Source organism: Mycosarcoma maydis, chromosome 1, assembly GCF_000328475.2.
Source record: "Mycosarcoma maydis chromosome 1, whole genome shotgun sequence".
In the NCBI taxonomy this organism is placed as follows: Eukaryota; Fungi; Basidiomycota; class Ustilaginomycetes; order Ustilaginales; genus Mycosarcoma; species Mycosarcoma maydis.
This window is the reverse complement of record NC_026478.1, coordinates 344,875-363,002: the sequence shown is the minus strand read 5'-3', so window position 1 is coordinate 363,002 and position 18,128 is coordinate 344,875. Positions and strand designations below refer to the sequence as shown.

Below are 18,128 nucleotides of genomic sequence, written 5' to 3'. Positions count from 1 at the left end.
CTTTCGGATCGCACAGCTATCGCATTAGGGTGATGAGTAGTGGAGCGAAACATTCAAAGCGTGCGAACGGCCGAGGCGGCCATCGCTTGGTATGACGAAATCTCGGACACGAATGGGGCGAGCATTCCTAAGATGCGCCGAAACGCTGGCGTCTGAGCAGTCGCGCAGGATTGCGCTTCAAGTAGCGAACAGCTGCTATGACATTCTGTGATTGGCGCTTGTTTGCCCAGACACCGAAGCAGCCGGAGCTGGCGTTGCTCGATGCAATTTCAGCTTGACAGTTTGATGTGCACACGTTGAAAGAGACGAGCCGCTTCTACATCAAGTGCATGTTGCCAGCTCGCTCCTCTGCTGTACTGCAGCTGGCCTTTCTGCCTGGTGCAAAAGTATCGAGTTCAGAGCGTGCCTTTTAGCAGCGTCTCTGTAACTCGCAAGCGGAACAAAGCTGAAACGAATCTGCTAGGCAACGAGCCTTCTTGGGTCTAGAGACGGGAACGCATGCTTTCTACCCGACGTAATCTTTTCAGATGGGTTCGACTTGGCATCGAACGTGATTGCTACCCAATTGACAACGGCTCGTGCAGTTGTCGGGCTGCGAAGATGCAATTCTTGATTGACTGACAACCGACTCGGGCAGCCAGCCAGTGACGCGCCTTGCAGATCTCCCCAGGTTTCACTTCGTCGAGCTTTGCTTTGCGCTGAAAGTGGCAGGCAGAGGCAACGGCATGAATGCATCTCGGACACGCATTCAGACGGCATATAGACATGCCAGCCAACGCCAATCGTGAATCGTGGATGCGTCTAGTTCGGTTGGTTCGAGAGGCGACCATTTTTGACAGCTGCAGCCATGAATGATTCAGTGATTTGATAGCACCGAGGGCAGCTCGCTTAGAATTCGAATCTCTGCCAGCTCAGCCGCGTCGTAAGTTGGCCAGCGAGTTTTGCATTTTCGACTTGACTGGAGCAGTGCCGTGTCGTGTCGTTGATTTGGACGAAAGGGGGCTAGTATCGTGTATGTACGCTGCGCGTCGGTGGCTCGGAGGCACGCCTCGGAATACGAACATGCACTCCAAGTATGCATCGCAAGCTCGTCGTCTCTTTAGTTCATTCGGAAACCAATGCTCGCTTTTTCGGACTTCGCCGTCGTGTGCAGTCGCATGTGTGTAGAGCTCCTCGTTCTGTCGCTGTCAGACGCTGCTGACCAACCTACCGTTTCAAGATGCGCCTTCGTGATTTCACGTCTGTCCTCAACAGGTGTGACTTTAAGAAGAAGCGTGATCAAGCTGCTCCGACGCTATACGCTAGACCAGGCTGAACCGCGTAGAGCCAGTCGACACAGTACGTCGACAGACTACATGATGCCCTATCTTTCTGCGCAAACGATATGCTTGTGAACGAGTTTCGGCGGCACTTGGCAGCTTACGCTTCGACAGCGTAGAATTCTACATGCAAGGGGCCTAACAGTTGACACCTCCTGTAAACCATTGCCCTCATTCCTCCCTTACGCCTCAGCAAAGTGGTCATCGTGTTCCTGTTGATTGGGTCTCGTTCCTGGGCTGTTTGTCTCGCTGCCGACCGTGCTGCACTTTCAAGTACTATGGAGTTGCTGATGGACGACATAATTCACGATTGTGAAACGTACCTCAGAAGGCGTGTGTGTTCATTTGCGATTTCGTGATTTCTTCTGCGCGGTTTCATCGCGAAATAATCCAATTTGCTCAAAAAATGTGGTCAAAAAAAGCGGATGGGAAGTACAATACCCGGTCCGATCGGGTCCCGATCAGGTCATAGTAATCTCGTTCATACACTCGTGACTGACGCGAGCAACATGCACACAGACAACACATGACACTCGACAAGACTCGTCACAGGGCGATGCAGCCGACGACGATACAGACGTCGCATCCACGATTGCTAGCGAGCCAACGCGAAAAGATATATATACAAGATGCGGGTTTCGTCACCGGCTGAGCAACAGATGCCTTGCCTTCGGCTGGCGAGATCACTTGGAGAACCACCTCATGAACTTTCCGATGATGTGAAGCAACACAACCGAGAACACGAAAGCGATAGACAGCACCAAAACGACCACGGGGTCGACGCTGAGGCCCTTGCTGTCGTCTGTGTACAGCCGCATCATCGTGGACGACGATCCACCCGCACCAGCGGCTCGTGGCGAGTTGGGCTTCGCTGCCGCCTGTTGTGCTGCACGTCGGCTATTTCGTCGCATCCAAGCGATTGGGATTCGATCAGGATGATGCACAGCAAGCAGTGTGTCGGCGAAGGAGCGTTGTAATCATGTACAAGGTCAGCGACTTTGAAGCAACCAAGTGAGGCGTTGCGACGGAGTGGCAGGCATGCAGGCACTTACCGAACAGCCTGAGAGTTCTTGCTTGCCAAAGCGGCAAGATTGGGCTGAGCGCCAGAGGCTTTTGCGTCAGACTATGCTCGGTGCAGCGAACCACAAAGTGCGAACAGTCGACGACAGAGCGGATGTGGAAAAACCACCGTTGTAAGTCCAAGAGTACGTGAAAAAGGCAATGGTCCATGTCACCGGATCAACACAGGCACAGAGAGCGAGTGCAAGTTCGGATGTATCGAAGCGAGTCGAATTGTCCGTTGTCGAGCGTTCCAGAAAGAGCGGAGGCAAGGCATCAAGGTCAGCCGCTACGTCTCCTGATCATTATCACACGACGCTACCAGCAGCCAAGGCCGCCGCCCTTCTTGTACGTACCATATTGAGTCAGCTATGTAGGGATTTGTACCAATGAAGAAAAGAATCTTCAGGATGCTGTAATGGTTGTGCAATGAGGTCGAGGTACGGTTCGACGTTGAATGTCACTGTCCAGGGTGCAGCTCGAGAAGAAGTTGGCTGCCCCACGCCCAACGTCCTCAGCCCCAAAGCGGTAATCCAGGCTCTATGCGCTGCAGCTCGCTTTGCTTCCACCTCACACGCCCAATCCCAATGCAGCACGTCGGTTCCGCGTCTTAATTGCGTCAAATTCTTACCGGCCGAAAAAGACACCCCGGATCGCTTCAAATTTGTTGCTGCAGTTCCAACCCAACTCGCCATTCTTCTCAACACCATCCTCACCCTCCACTCACAACAAGCCATAGGATCGTTACAATGAAGCTGGACAAACTCAAAGTCAGACCGAAGAAGAATGCGGCAGCTGCACCGTGTGCTGCAGAGTTTGCCACCATGCTCGCATGCTGGGCCTCGAGCAGCGACCTCAACAACGTGGGTGCCTGCAAGGACTCGGCAAAAGCCTTGCAAGAATGCATGGCCAGCAGGGTAAGTCGGCGACCACATACTATGTACATCCCACAGTGGGGCGAGTATGCTGATACCACATTTTTTTGCTCGATCATCTCGGCGGATTCCTATCAATAGAAACCTCGGGGCGGTGTATCCAAGCCAACCATCAACTATCATCTGGCAAGGTTGTCCAAACAGCTCTGATTCTCTTTGCGCCCAAGGGCGTTCAACACATATACACACATACGCGTTGTGTCGCTTCAGCTGCCTGAGCTGATCGTGCACAGTATATCAGCCGCTCTCCAACCAAATTTTTCATCAGCACGAGACGCTTCCAAGCAACACCGCTTCCGACCGGACGCCCAACGACGTCCTGCAAAATATTGTAACAACAGACCCACACTCTTAAGCTTGTCTCTCTTTCTCTCTCTCTCCCGCTCTCTCCTCTGTCTCAGCAATAAGTGCAGCAGACAGAGAGCCGTGTACACTAGCTATATTGCCAAATGCTACAACAGATGCATTTAAACGACCAAAGGGCAAGGCCACATTTTGCTCCACAACTTGACTCATGCAGACAGTCCAAATATTGTTGATGGCGAGGCCAAAACGTACATCATATCGGCTCTCAACTACGGAGATTCGGTAGAGCACGCATACAGAGATTCAATGGAAAGGGTTCACTTTGAAGGTAGAATACATAGCAGATACAGTATCAACAGCAGCGAGGAAGGTAGTGTTCAGCTGTCGAAAGTCTCGATCGTCTCGATAAAAGCCTTGCTCAACGAGCCGATGGTCGGGTCAGTCTCGATGCAGTCGAGAATCTGCAACGACATGGCCTCGGCATCGACGCTGCCGTACACCCTCTCGACACGCACACTATCAACCAGCAAGATGGATCGGCTTTCGCCTGCACCTTTGAGGTCAGAGGTGGCTGTAATGACAATCTTGCTCCTTTTCTTGGGCAGCAGCACCGAAGCCTGCAAGGCCACCTCGTTGTCAACACGCTCGGCTGATGCTGAGGAGCTGGTCGATGCATCCGGTGTATCGTTGAGGATGGTCGGAGGGAACTTTGAACTGTCGTCTACGAGTTGGACGGGGAATCGGCAGCGAAGGTGCTCGATCTCGGCCAACAGGATGCGTTGGCGGATCAGTGTCTGCGAGATGCGGCGCAGGATGACAAGTGCATCTTGTGGTACGTTGTCGGCGAATTCGACGTCGAAATCACTTTGAAGGATTTGAACTGATAGCTTGCGCACCAGGTTGGTGTCTTCGTCGCTGGCTTTCGTGCCCTTTTGCTTGAGTTGGATTCGAGAAACCTTGCTGTTGGTCGGAAGTTGGTGAGCGGTGCTGCTAGCCAACAGCGACATAGAAACTTGCAACCAGCTGTCGAGCATCAGCACTACATCGCGACTACCGCCCTGGCCAACATTTTCGGCTCCCTTCTCCACCTCGTCGAGCGTCGGGTCGAAACCATTGTCCAGAATACGAACAAGATGCAGCTTCTCGAGGTTGCGAATCTCGCGCAGCAAACGACCTGCTTCGCCACGTGTGTAGCCTTGAATCTGGTCGACGGTAGCATGCGCCTTATCGACCATCTCCTGAGCTGCAGCCATCTTTTCGCGATTCTCCTCGAGCCGAACAAGCAGACGCTCATGCTGCTCTTCGACGTCCATCAATTTGGCACGCATTGATTCGAGCACCTCGTGCTGCTCTTCGATACTCGAGTACAGTCCCTTGAGCTCGTCGGCATCGCACGTATCGATCTCGGCTTGACGCTGCTTGGCCAAGGCAAGATCAGCTTTGAGCTTGGCGTGTTTAACTCGTAGCACGGGCAGGATCTCTTGCTGGAGCTGCTCCTTCTTGGTGTTAACAATGTGCAGATCGCATTGCAATCGACCGTGGTATGCTTGAAGCGTCTGAATCATCTCCTGGTCAAATTCCTTGTCGAGTCGCCAGCCGTAGTAGTCGGCGCTGACAAGAGCACGAGCGGCCTGCTTCTGCAGCTTGAATTGTGCCTCCATGTCTCGCCTCTCCTCTTCGTTCTGCAAGCCCATAATTTCGCGGACAAACTCTGGCGGCGAATCGTAGAAAGCCTGTTCCATTTCGACCATCTTTTCTCGTCCGTCATCCACCTGCTCCTTGATCTCTCGGCAGGCTTCTCGCAGAGCCTCGAGCTGCGGAACGGATCCGCAAGCTGCTCTGACCAGACGCATCATCGAGACGGGCCCTTGTGCCGATACTGCAGTACCATCCCCAGTAGCTTGATCTTCTTTGGCTGGCGGGATTGGCTTGCGGCGCGATGCACTCATGTCATCGTTGAAATGAACGCCGACAAACCGAAGAAAGTCGTTGAGCGGCATCTGGACTGGCACCTGGTTGCGCTCATCGTTGCTGTAATCGTCGAAGCTGTCGACGCCAATGCTGGCGTCGGACGCTGCAGACTGCACAATAGAGGTGTCTTGTGGCTCGTTGACACTTCTCTTTGTGCTCGCGTTACTAGGCTCGACCGCAGAATGAAACGAGTCTTCGTTTGTTACTGCTGGAGATAGGTTAGGTAAGACTGCAGCAACGAGCGACGAGCGTCCAGCACGGCGCTTTGGACTCGTCCCTTTCGCGGGCGAGAAGCGTGCTGTCGATGCTACAGGCCCAGAAGGCCAGTTGAACCCAACGCTACTCAAAGACTTGCGCTGACCAGCCAGGATGGTTGCCGCTGAGATTTTGTTCTGGGAAGAGGGCGACGCGCTAGCTGCGCGTCCCGAGGCCAAACGACCCGCTTCGGCCAGATTTTCGGCTGTGAGCGGAGCAGCAGGCCTCGGGTCCGCTGGTTCTTGTTTTTGTACTCGTCTCGCTGGGGAGTGCTGGTAGGAAGAGGAGGCGATGCCGCCAATGATGGATTGTTTGAACGAGCTCGCGTCGGTGGGCGCGCTAGCACGAGGAATGTGTCCTTTGGGCGGCAAAGTGCCTCCGACACGCTGTGCGGGCGAGTGGGTGCCCGCCTCGAGAGCAGCCAAACCCCCGCGCAAAGATTGGCGGAATCGGCTTGGCGACTTGCTTGGCGTTGGCTGGAATGGGCTTGGCGCACCAGTGCCAAGTTTGATGGCCGTCCTTGAGGGAGTACGATTGAGTTTGGAGGGCGAAGAATTGGAGTTGATGGGCATAGTCATGTCCATTGCTTCGGAAATGTCGTCGGACGAAGCAGGGCCGAACGCTCTGCTGGAGCTCGAGTCGACGAGATCCATGTCGCTGGATGCATGGTCCTTCTCACGAATCAAGCCTGTAACAGCGCGAGTCATTTCCATCGGCATTGTAGCATCTGGCTGGATAGTGTCGTCGGCTTCAGAATCGCTACTGCTCGCCTCGGGGAAGTTGGTGATCACGGTGGTCGTCGCGTCTCCGTACCTCTTCGCGTCGATCCTGGTGGTGATGGCTTTGGTCATTTCCATGCCGTTACTTGAATCGCTGTCAAAGTCATCGGAATCGCCATGGCCGCCGTTGGAAGCGTGGACGCCGGTAAACTCCATCGTGGTAGTCTGGTCCAAGTCCATGGCGGAGGCATCTGCACCCTGCTCCGTGCTATCCGAGGCATCCGTCGAAGTGGACTCGTCTGCAGCAGCGCTGTTGCTGCTTCGTCTGCGTTTGAGCGCGGGTGCCGAAGCAAAGGCCTGGGTGATGTCCATTTGCACTGATTCTTCGCCTTCGACAATTAGGCTAATAGATATCTGACCAGTCGAATCATCAGCGATGGGACGCTTGTTGACAGAGCCATGTGTACCGGTCAAGTCCATGTTGACGGTGGAGTCGTCGATTGACGAGTCCATGGAAGGATCGAAAGTCGAGTCATCGTGAGGCAAAGATGCTGCGATGGAGGCGGCGAGCGACCTAGCTGCCAACTCGTTGGAGGCATCGAGGTCCATATCAGAATCGGATTCCGACTCACTCTCGCTGTCGCTCTCGGAGCTAGAATCACCCTGAGACTGGATATAGGAAGCAAAGCCGGCACTGGCGATGGAAGAGCTGGCGGGTGTCGATGGCGGAGAGACTTGCTCCCTTCTCAAGCTGCCAAGACGGAGGGTGGGTTCATCGCGAGCGAATTCGGTTTTTTCTTGCCTTGAGCTGAATGTGACTCTCCGCTTGGGTCGAATGAGTTGAGTGACAGCATTCCTCGGCGCGGGTGCTGCAGCGCTTGGAGCGGAAAGAACGCTGGTTGCTGCACCAGTAAGGGACGCAAAGGCGGTTGCTTGTATAGAGTCGCGAGCATGGCTGACGCTGGCGACTGAGCGAGAACCGACAGTATGGTCTGCAGCCTTGATACTGGGCAGCGAGGTCCTGCTTGAAGTTCCATTGGCAACAGGCTCGGACTTTCCAATCTGAGCAATCTGTTCCGTAAGCGAAGGCATTGATAGTCCCTTTCTGGATTCAGGACTCGGTACGAGACCGGTAGGACTGAGGAAGACTTGCGGAACCTGACGGATGGCACTCTTTCGTGGTGCTGGTGCGTTGCGTCTGCTTGTGGATGCGACAGTGGCATTTGCTTTTGTGCTCGACTCCTTTAGCAAAGTATCGAGCTCGTTGCCCCCGACGGACGCAGCACGCTTCTTGGAGGTGACGCGTTCCTTTGCTGCCTTCATAGTGTCATCCTTGGCAGCGATCGAGGATTGGCGAGCAGATCTGCTGTTCTCCTTAGTGGCATCGGCGACGGATGATTTTGTGGTCATGGATGAGCCTCCAAGAGGCACGCCTCCTGATCCGGTACCTGCAAGCGACATTCTGGATCGTGGTGATCGTCGTGGTTTGAGTGGTGACGGCATCTTGTTGAGCTGATCCCGTTTCAAGCTCTATCTGTAGCAGTGCGAGAGAGGTGATTTACAGGGAGACGATTAATGACTGGCGAATCGCTAGCCTATTGATGAGGTGATGGACGTCATACGTATCGTCGGCTGCTCCGAGCTATTTGTGTTGGTCTCGCCCACCGAAAGCAGACGCGCCCTGACCTCGAGTCGCGTTTGGTGCGGATGGGCCGAAATTCCAGTGGGAACGAAAAGTCAGCCGCGTGTTGCAGCCATCACAGCACGATTCACGATTACGAGTCGGGTGTTGCTCTCGCCAGCGCGCCATCTCGAAAAGAAGCGTGAAGGGGTGCAGATCACGTGACCTGTTATTTGGTCTGAAGAACCACGAATCGTGAATCACGAATGGATTTAGTTCCTTCACTCGTGACTACTTTGTCGTGCTCGTCACTGCTTACCTGGCCCATTATCCAACTTCATAATGCCCATCGTCGACAATGCTATCGCCACCGATATTGCTCTCTGATCAGTCATCGACGTCGTTGCTCAGGTTTGCCTCGCGTTGAGCGGTCCAGAGGCAACTGAGCGAGAAAGAGTACGCCAAGATGATTGTCAATCACAAGCTGCCACTCGAAAGCTTGTTGTACTGCGCTGCGCCCATGGTCGGTCAGTCAGACCTTGCATTCCGGCTGCAGACAGTACAGAACGGAGCCACATTGACTTGGACCCAAATGTACCTCGCCCCAGAGCTCAGTTCCGATCAATACATGCTTGAATCGCTCCTCAAAAGTCTCGAGATGGGCAGTAATGCGACGAAAAACATGGCCCGCTACAGAGCGAGCCCTCTCCACGATCAGTCAGCGCCCCAGGTTGTGCAGCTTGCTGGAAACAACGTGCAGCAGCTCGTAGAAGCCGCACGCAGAGTAGCTCCGTATGCCGATGCCATCGATCTCAATTTGGGCTGTCCACAACGACATGCTGAACAAGGTCACTACGGCGCCTGCCTTTTGCCAAAGCAGAATTGGCCACTCGTAGCAGAGATCGTGTCAGGCATGGTGCAAGCGGTCGATGTACCGATTACCACAAAGATCCGACTCCCGGTGCCGAAGGAGCAGACTGCGCAGCTGGCCGTCATGCTTGCTCATGCCGGTAGCAGTCTTGTCACTGTACATCCTCGTTTCGCATCGTCTGCACGAAGGAGGAAAGGACTGGCGGATCTCGATCAAGTAGTGAAGGTCAGAGAAGCGCTGCAAGCACAAGGTCTGCTCCGAAGCGCTGAACAGCCGCACAAAGACACAGCTGTGGTCAGCAATGGAAACGTGCAATGTTGGCAAGATGTCGTCAACAACCTTGAGCTTACAGGCGCAAGTGGCGTCATGGTAGGCGAGACGCTCTTGCAGAATCCTGCTCTCTTCCGACCTGCTCTCAGAGACTGTGAACATGCCCGTCTGCCCACGGCCAAGGAGATGGCAATAGAATATCTCGACTTTCGTGATACATACGATCAGTTTGAATCCCCGCTCAAGGTGGCCAAGCAGCATCTGCAGTCGATTCTTTGCTCAATACCGCATACCATGCACAACCATCCAGATGTCATAGCTGAGCGACATCGTTCAGCTGCTTCAATGACCCGAACCCTCAACAGGATACAGTCCGACTCGGATCTCGGCTGGTTTCGGAAGGAGCATCTCCAAAAGTAGAGCATCCGACATAATCGACACGAGCAAGCTTGTACCAGTCACGAATACTGGCCGCTTTCAACTTGATGCACATTTGTATTCACGATTTGTACTTTCAACTCACTGCTCACATGGTTATCATCTGCGACTGTCGTCCCTCCCTCTGCACTTTGCCAGTCACAAACTCGACTGCAGAGCTGTGCGATCGAACTCCACAGACAGTGTGTTGTAGCCGAGGCCAAATTGGTATGATTGTATAACAGGAACAGGAGCATGGCGATCAAGGAACGCAGAGAGCTAGTCTGGCCTATGTATGTTTACCAGCCATCGCCGGCATAAGGATTGTATCCTGGTGTTCGTCCTCCATCTGCTGCCGCGTTGTATGCAGGCGTCTTTCCGCCATCACCAAGCGGGTTGTAAGCTGGTGTCTTACCACCGTCGCCGTAAGGATTGTAGGCCGGTGTCTTGCCGCCATCTCCAGCATAGGGGTTGTACGCTGGCGTTCGGGCACCGATACCACCCGTTCCTCCATAACCACTAGCGCCTGCGGCTGATGTTGCAACAGGCTGCGAGTAGCCACCGTAACCGCCTGCACCAGTGCCGGAAGATCCACCGTAGCTACCGACAGCTGCGGCCGGCTGCGAACCGCCGTATGGATTGTATCTGCCACCGGCGCCCATCGAGGTACTGCCGGACGAGTAAGGGTTGCTTGACGCGCCACCCATCCTGGAGCCCGTTCCGCTGTGGCCGCCACGACTGGGTCCACCAAAGCCACCAGCGTTCAACTTGGTGCTGCGACCAGTAATGGGGTCTTTCTCAACCAACCAGTCAAGGCTGACGGTGATGGGTTTTGACACCGAGGTGAGCTCAATACGGGCCATGTTGCCCGTAGTCTCAGTGATGCGGCCGCGGTAGGTCTTGTAAGGTCCTTTGATGATGGCTACGTTCTTGCCCTTGTGCATGTCGCGTCCGCCGAACCGTCGCACACCTTCGACGCGAACATCGTTGGCTCCTCCGCCACTGAGGTTGGACAGCGCCGGGTTCATCTTGGAAAGATCGCCGCCGTCCTTTTTCGTCTTGGTCGACACACTCTTGGGGGCCAAAGGTTCCAGAGACCGCGCTCGTGCGATAAAGACACCTCCATTCTCGGTGTACTCGCGGTTGTGCAGGAAGACGACCATGGATTGATAGATGTGAAGCACCTGTCCCTGTCGCAGACGCGAGAATGGACCGGCCACCTCCTTGACCATATCTCCTGCGCGGATCTCGTTACCGTCGTGGTCAAGCGCAAATGCGCGGCTCGTGTCTTTCTTGGTGCTGATCTGATGCGGCTTGACCGTGACAACCTGACCAGTCTGATCGAGCACCTTGAAGCTTTCACGCTCGATGTTGAAGATGATACCCACGGTCTGCGCATCGAGCTGAACTAAGTTGTGCAGCTCGTAACCGCTGATGACGTTGACTCCGGAACCCACCTCGGCAGCTTGACGAATGTCTTTGCTGAATACCGATACCTCTTGCATTGACAGATCCGAAAGAAAGGTTGTGACGTTGTCTTCGACCTTGACCACCAGACCCGTCTCGTCGGCGTGCTTGCCCGACATGACCTTGATGTGATCACCTGGCTTGAAACGCTTTCGGACGCTGCGTGCTGGTACCTCGACAATCTGATCCATGAGATCCTCGTGCTCGAGCTGGATGGTGATGACTTCATTGTTGATGGCCTTGACGGTACCGTAGACACCTGCCTGCTCTCCTTCAAAGATCTCGACCTGGTCCTTGGGTTGGATGAGCGCCTCGGTGGCCTTTTTGCTGGCATCGGCGATCAGGCTGAGATCGACAGCACCAAGCTTGTTGATGCCGTCCTCGATCGAGCTCTCACCTGCAAACTTGGTGATCTCATCTAGCGTAGGGTTGACGTTTTCGGTGATGATACCTGTCACTCGAACGTCCTTCTCGAGGTAGCCGTCACGGTAACTGTCGTTTTGAAAGACCCATTGGCTTCCACGTTTGGTTGGCGTGTCTCTTGGGTAGGCTTTCTGCACTTCTTCAGGGTTGAAAAAACGCTGTGGCGGACGGAAGGCCACAGTGGTAGCCGACGAGCCAGCACCCTTCTTCCTCTTGCGGCCCAAGCTGTCGGTGTAGAGTCCACTGTCTTTCGGGTTCAAGTCGATACGCGGGATCATCTTGAGACCGACTTCTTCACCGTTCTCGGAAACATCGAGGACCTGAGCCAAATCACCAGCATACTTTCCACGCTTGATACGCACCCAACCGCCGACTTGGATCTCGTTCTGAACCTTTTGCAGCTTGAGCAGATCCGCCATCTCTGAGATGGGAATGAGATGGAGCGAGGTGGTTTGGCGCGCATAAGCACCGGCGAGACCGTTGCAGGCCTTGACAACATCGTCGGCTCTACGCGCTTCGACGTATACTCTGCCGGGGATAGAGTCTCGACAAAAGGCTGAAATGATGCGCATGGGGCTGGAAGTAAAGTTCTCGGCCATGGCCTTGCGAACGAGTGTCATGACGATATCTCTCTCACGACCGGGCTTGCAAGGGACTCCCCAAAGACTAGGATCCTCGACGGAGGGCATGAGCAGGCGCTGCGGCACCTCGGCATAGTCGGACTGTGCAGCATATCGGGCGGATCGACCATAGCGCTGGCGCAGCTCTTCTGCGAGGGCTTCTGCGTTGGTGTCCTCCTCTTGTCTTCGGAAACGGTCGAGCCTCTGGTTGTCGGCGGCAGCGCGTCTCTGAACGTCTTCGGTATCGTCGGGAATATCTTCCTCGATGAAGCCGTCCTCGCGAGCGAGCTCCTCTTCTTCCTCGTCGAGATCCTCTTCATCGTCATCTACCTCGGCTTCCACATCGAGGAAACGGTTGCGACGTTGCTTTTTGGCACGTCTGCGTTGGCCGCGTGCGGTATCATCCTCCTCATCGTCTTCGTCATCGTCTTCGTCGTCGTCATCATCATCGTCATCTTCATCATCGTCTTCGTCATCGTCTTGGTCTTGTTCGTCGACGGCATCGCCCCGTTCCTCCTCTTCATCGTCATCTTCCGCTGCGAAAGGGTCAATTGGCCTCTTTCCGCCGTGTTGGATTCTCGATTTCCTGTCTTTGTCTGGGACCAGTGCATGCGAAGTCTGGTCCTCACGCTTGATTTCGATGTTGTCGTCCATCGTGAAGTGTCGTGGCTCAAGCTCGGGCGCCTGGCCGAGAAGAAGAGGGTCAAGACCTGAGTGCCAAAGATGGAGAAATTTAAGTTGAGCTTTGTTCGAGAGCAGGGGATGAATAGAAGGACAGAAAGCGATCGGCCAGTCTTGCCAAAGAGCTGTTGTTCGTGCCAAGGTCGTGCGTGGTGCAGAGGATGAATCAACAAGCCGGAGCGAAGTAGCAGGTGAGGAAGTTACGACGGAGAATTGTGGACGGGTTGATAATGCGCTGGGTTGAGATGATCGGTTCGTCGAGCGCGCAGAAGCGCAGCTCATGTGTCACAAGTTGAAGCTTGTGCCTCGCGAATAAGATCTCTGTGCAAAATCGAGATGCATCGGCGATCAGCCCAAATTTACAAAAGAAGTCTTCGAAAAAATAGAAAAAAAAAAGAAAAAAAAAACGAAAAGAAATCAGAACAATCACGAATAGGCAAGAGGAGAGGCGATCAAAAGGAAATCCAAACTTCTTCTCCCGCTAACATCCCAGGTCCTAACCAAAAAATTGTGATTGGATAATCTCACGACGATGACCAAGTGACAACGTAGGCAATTCTCAGATTAGTTGCCTGGCTGATATCTGCGACAAGGTAAGAACATTGCGTGTTTCTTTTTAGCACAAGACAGATGTAATGTGCCAAGAGACTCATGGCTTCAAGCTATGAAGCTCACACATATCGTGAGGAGCATGGCAAGACACGAGACCTACCTTGTAGTCGGAAAGGGCTGAAAGCTGCGAAAATGATTCGGAACGCGGGGGCAAACAGGACAAGCGAAAGGGCTGCTGCTCGTGGCTGTCTGTCACAGGCTGTGAGGCTTGAAGCTGGAAACTCACGACTTTTTCGGCAAGCACGGCCAATTCTTCCAAAACGTTCGTGTCAGGCAGCCAGCAACGGAAGATTGTAATCCCGATTCAGAACGCTCTCCTTCCTTCCGCCCCTTCCACCCCTTCCACCCCTTCCACCTTTTCATTGTCAATTCTTTCTGTTCTTGATCTGGCCTATCAGCATTCAAGATGAGCCTCCTCCGAACTCAGGCTTCTCGCTTCGTCGTCAGGCCGCTGGCCACCAACAAGGTGGTTGCCGCCGCTCCCGCTGCTGCCCGCACCTTTGTTACTCGCCCTTCCACCAACCCTGCCTCCACCCTCGCAGGCCGTGCTCGAGTATGCGCTGCTCCCCTTCCCCGCATCGCCATCGCCTCGCAGGTGCGAACTTATGCTGCTGAGTCGGGCAAGTTCGAACGTACCAAGCCGCACATGAACATCGGTACCATTGGCCACGTCGATCACGGAAAGACTACTCTCACCGCCGCCATCACAAAGACCCTCCACGAGGCTCAGGGCACCGGCAAATTCATCGACTATGCCTCCATTGACAAGGCGCCTGAAGAGCGCGCTCGTGGTATTACCATCTCCACCGCCCACGTCGAGTACGAGACGGGCAACCGCCACTACGCCCACGTCGACTGCCCCGGTCACGCCGATTACATTCGTAACATGATTACCGGTGCCGCTCAGATGGACGGTGCCATCATCGTCGTCTCGGCCCCCGATGGCCAGATGCCTCAAACGCGTGAGCATCTTTTGCTCGCCAAGCAAGTCGGTATCAAGAAGCTTGTCGTCTTCATCAACAAGGTCGACCAGATCGACGACCCAGAGATGCTCGAGCTTGTCGAGATGGAGATGCGCGATCTTCTCTCCACCTACGGCTTTGACGGCGAAAACACTCCCTTCGTCTCTGGCTCAGCCCTTGCGGCCCTTGAGAGCCGTGACCCCGAAGTCGGCCAACAGGCTATCCTTAAGCTCATGGAAGAGACCGACAAGTGGCTCGACCTTCCCCCTCGTGATCTCGAGAAGCCTTTCCTCATGCCCGTCGAGGACGTCTTCTCTATCCCCGGTCGTGGCACTGTCGTCACCGGTCGTGTTGAGCGTGGTACCATCCAGAAGGGTGCCGAAGTTGAGATCCTCGGTCTCGGCAACACCTTCAAGACCACCCTTACTGGTATCGAAATGTTCCACAAGCAGCTCGACCAGGGTATGGCCGGTGACAACATGGGTGCCTTGCTGCGTGGTGTCAAGCGAGAGCAGGTCAAGCGTGGTCAGGTCATGGTCATCCCAGGCTCTATCAAGCCTGTCAAGAAGTTCCGTGCTCAGGTCTACATTCTCAAGAAGGAGGAGGGCGGTCGATACACCCCCTTCATGAACAACTACCGACCTCAGCTCTTTATCCGAACCGCCGATGTCACTGTTTCGCTCACTCACCCTCCCGGAACCGAGGACGCCGACGAGAAGATGGTCATGCCCGGTGACAATGTCGAGCTCGACGGTGAGCTCGTTCACGACATTGCCCTTGAGGAGGGTTCGCGATTCACCCTCCGTGAAGGTGGTAAGACCGTCGGTACCGGTATCGTGACCAAGATTCACGCCTAAGCGATCGACACTTTCATCCAAAACTTCATGCGCAAGCATGGCTTCTGGCGGTTCAAGGAGTCACTGTACGCTCGAACCGACAACCTGCGCGTCACTCTGCACCAACAGTCTTTGTACGATAATCAATCCCTCGCATCCTCTTTCGATGGCTATACAAACACCATTCCTCTTGCTCCTGTTTTTCGAACTGATCCTGCATTTAGATGTGCTCGCTTGTTCCATTGTTCCTCCTCTGACAGTCGACACCACTCTTAGTTCCTAAAGCGCATCCTAAAGCGCACGCTGATTGTGACATTCAGTGTGATGCGTGCGTACCACCTACCTTGCAGCCGCGCTTCAATACAGGGGAAAAATGGTCCATCCCGAATGAGAATCCATTGTAGCGATCCGCTCCCAGTCGAGCTCGACACAAGTCTCAGCTGCCGTTTCCGTAGATGGTGATCTTGTCGGAAGACCTAGGAGGGCAGCGCATGATGTGCAAATTGACGTAAGGTGATCATCCAAACCATTGACAGCTGGCTCGTCTTGTGTGCTGTCTTGCATTTCCGGCTTGATCGCCGCGAGAGGCAGGCGAACCGATTCTCCCCCTAAAATGCCAACTTGTGCTTTTCGCAGCAAACACGCTAGACATTTGCCCTGCTTTTTTCGGAGCATTCCTTCGTCCTTACGCCTAGTCCTGAGATTGGCAATCTGCCATCGATTTTGATGGTCATTCTCGCCTTGGCTCGAGCCTGTCTCCCCTGCCGCCTTGTCTGTTACGCTTTGGGAGGCTTGAGGAAGATCGAGCATGCCTTCCCATCGCAAAATATGATGACCGAGACCGTAATTGTGGTTGTGATCAGCAGCAAACCGAAGCATGGTTGGAGTGGAGAGCCACGTAATACGAGGAAAGGGGACAAACGTAGTTCGGACTGAAGCGTTCTCAACGTTGGTCTCAGCGGGAGGACGTTTGCGAAGCGCCATCTCTTCACCCGGGCGTAGCGCTCGAACTTGCTCGAAGACAAAACAATGAACACAATCGCCCTGATGCAGCAGCCAATACGGCTGACCTGTGCGTATGAATTCAAGCCGATCGAGGCGCAGACTGAGATCGCCACCGTTTGAAGTCCAACCAACCTGGACGTCTGCGTGGCCTGTGGCTTCTTTCCACTGTTCCAGTAGCATAGCGTAGTCAGATTCGTATGGTGCATCGCCATGTCGAGTGCCCTTTGTGTACAGCTTGTTCTCGATGATCAGAGCTGCGTCCGTCTGCCTACACCTACCCGTGAAGCGTGCATGGCGCACGTCGTGAAATTCTTGCGCGTCGTCACTGCCACGGCTGGCTTGTGCACCTGCTTTGTCGTTCTTGGAGTGTAAGTGCCGTTGCAGTCGCTCGTGCCATCCATAACGTTCTGGCTGCTGATCGGACCAGCAGCAGAGCGAAGATTGCAGATCCGACAAGGTTTGTGTGGAAAGCAGTTCCACAGTTTGTGCGCGCTTCATTCCTCCCAGTCCATCGCCGCAAATGCGTTTGACATAGTCATCCCTCGTGTTATCTCCATGCATATCATCTGCCGGTACGTATGGGTCAGCATCCTTTTGGGCGACGAAATCTTCTTTTGTCCCATCGATGCTACTACTGAAGAAGGAAATGGTTAGCACGCAGGGCTGTCTTTGGGTGCTCGTGGCATCGAACGACGCGAAAAGCCCAGATTGAGAGGCTTTGCTGTCCGACGGAGAATCAGGTAACTTTGTTTGATGGAGCAACCTGTGTACGTCTCTTACTTGAAACGGTCGATCGAGCGAGTTGATGTATTTCGACTTGAGCCGGTGAGCGTACACCTTGAGCTGTCTCTCTGAGAACCGAAAAGCACTTGGGAGCGCTGCGTCCATTTCTCCCAGAAGCGCTTCTCGCTCTGATCGGATCGAATCCCATGTCTCTACAAAGTCGGCCTCGGATTTGTTGTTTTGATTATTGGTGGACTTGGCACGGACGACCCGTTTGCGCTTCTTCTTGTTTGGTAAGTCGTCTGCCACTTGCTCGTCCGGCTCTTCCGTCGTCGAGTCCTCTGACGGGCTAGAGGAATTTGACACTACCTCCTCGGCCGACCTGAGCTCGGAAGCAGCCGACGAGGCTAAGTCGGAGCGGAACGGGTTCGCATTGCGCGACCACGTCTGCCACCGTTCCCGCACGGCAGTGGAAAAGTGCTCGTCCAAAGTTTTAGCTTGGATCGCATCGCGGATCTGCTCAACTTCATAATCAATCGTCGACGGCCCTGCGGCTTGATTCAAAGTCTGACGCAAAGCCTGAAGCTGATTGATCTTGCTGTTACGACGATCGAACGTGAGTTGTGGTAGAACGATAGGTTCCGACGCGATGGGGATGCTTGCCTCTGTTCCGCGCCGTGCTCTGGACATGACTAATATGGTCCTAGTAAGACAGCAACGCCGCACTTCAGCATTCCGGTCTTATCCAGGATTCACGTGAGAGACGTCATGGTTGATGGTGGAAAGGGAAAAGAAACGCGGTCTGTTCAAGGCGAAGGAAGGCCTGGTCCAAGGCATCATCTGGCTGACTTTGATGACACTTTCAGGGTCCAGCTGCACGTAAAATTCACATTAAGAAACAGACTTGGCGCCTCTCCACGCTCAGGATTTTGATTTTGATTTTTTTTGTAATTTTGGTCAACAGCGAAGCGTCCAATTTCTTCTTGCAGGCTTTGCCATCCTCACCTCTTTCTTCAAACCACCATCCGTCCATCCACATTTGCGACAATCAGAAGC

The 18,128-nt window shown here is 54.2% G+C and overlaps 7 protein-coding genes across 7 annotated transcripts; 3 read left to right on the top strand and 4 right to left on the bottom strand.

Moving 5' to 3' along the window:
• Positions 1-2,002: 2,002 nt before the first annotated feature.
• Positions 2,003-2,737, bottom strand: UMAG_10035 (putative protein transport protein sec61 subunit beta; the record flags this gene model as incomplete). Its single annotated transcript, XM_011388322.1, has 3 exons — positions 2,003-2,216; positions 2,372-2,442; positions 2,735-2,737. 3 exons carry the CDS (start codon positions 2,735-2,737, stop codon positions 2,003-2,005), a joined length of 288 nt encoding a protein of 95 aa, XP_011386624.1.
• A 390-nt stretch (positions 2,738-3,127) lies between these two features.
• On the top strand, positions 3,128-3,463 carry UMAG_10034 (mitochondrial 37S ribosomal protein mS37; the record flags this gene model as incomplete). The annotated part of the gene is made up of 2 exons (XM_011388321.1): positions 3,128-3,295; positions 3,395-3,463. 2 exons carry the CDS (start codon positions 3,128-3,130, stop codon positions 3,461-3,463), a joined length of 237 nt encoding a protein of 78 aa, XP_011386623.1.
• Positions 3,464-3,996: 533 nt separating this feature from the next.
• On the bottom strand, positions 3,997-8,025 carry UMAG_00141 (uncharacterized protein; the record flags this gene model as incomplete). Its single annotated transcript, XM_011387792.1, has 1 exon — positions 3,997-8,025. One exon carries the CDS (start codon positions 8,023-8,025, stop codon positions 3,997-3,999), a length of 4,029 nt encoding a protein of 1,342 aa, XP_011386094.1.
• Positions 8,026-8,651: 626 nt separating this feature from the next.
• Positions 8,652-9,746, top strand: UMAG_00140 (uncharacterized protein; the record flags this gene model as incomplete). Its single annotated transcript, XM_011387791.1, has 1 exon — positions 8,652-9,746. The coding sequence occupies one exon, from the start codon at positions 8,652-8,654 to the stop codon at positions 9,744-9,746; it is 1,095 nt and encodes a 364-aa protein (XP_011386093.1).
• A 296-nt stretch (positions 9,747-10,042) lies between these two features.
• UMAG_10033 (uncharacterized protein) lies at positions 10,043-12,907 on the bottom strand (the record flags this gene model as incomplete). The annotated part of the gene is made up of 1 exon (XM_011388320.1): positions 10,043-12,907. One exon carries the CDS (start codon positions 12,905-12,907, stop codon positions 10,043-10,045), a length of 2,865 nt encoding a protein of 954 aa, XP_011386622.1.
• Positions 12,908-13,952: 1,045 nt separating this feature from the next.
• Positions 13,953-15,365, top strand: UMAG_00138 (putative translation elongation factor Tu; the record flags this gene model as incomplete). Its single annotated transcript, XM_011387790.1, has 1 exon — positions 13,953-15,365. One exon carries the CDS (start codon positions 13,953-13,955, stop codon positions 15,363-15,365), a length of 1,413 nt encoding a protein of 470 aa, XP_011386092.1.
• A 336-nt stretch (positions 15,366-15,701) lies between these two features.
• UMAG_00137 (uncharacterized protein) lies at positions 15,702-17,762 on the bottom strand (the record flags this gene model as incomplete). The annotated part of the gene is made up of 1 exon (XM_011387789.1): positions 15,702-17,762. The coding sequence occupies one exon, from the start codon at positions 17,760-17,762 to the stop codon at positions 15,702-15,704; it is 2,061 nt and encodes a 686-aa protein (XP_011386091.1).
• Between the last annotated feature and the right edge of the window lie 366 nt (positions 17,763-18,128).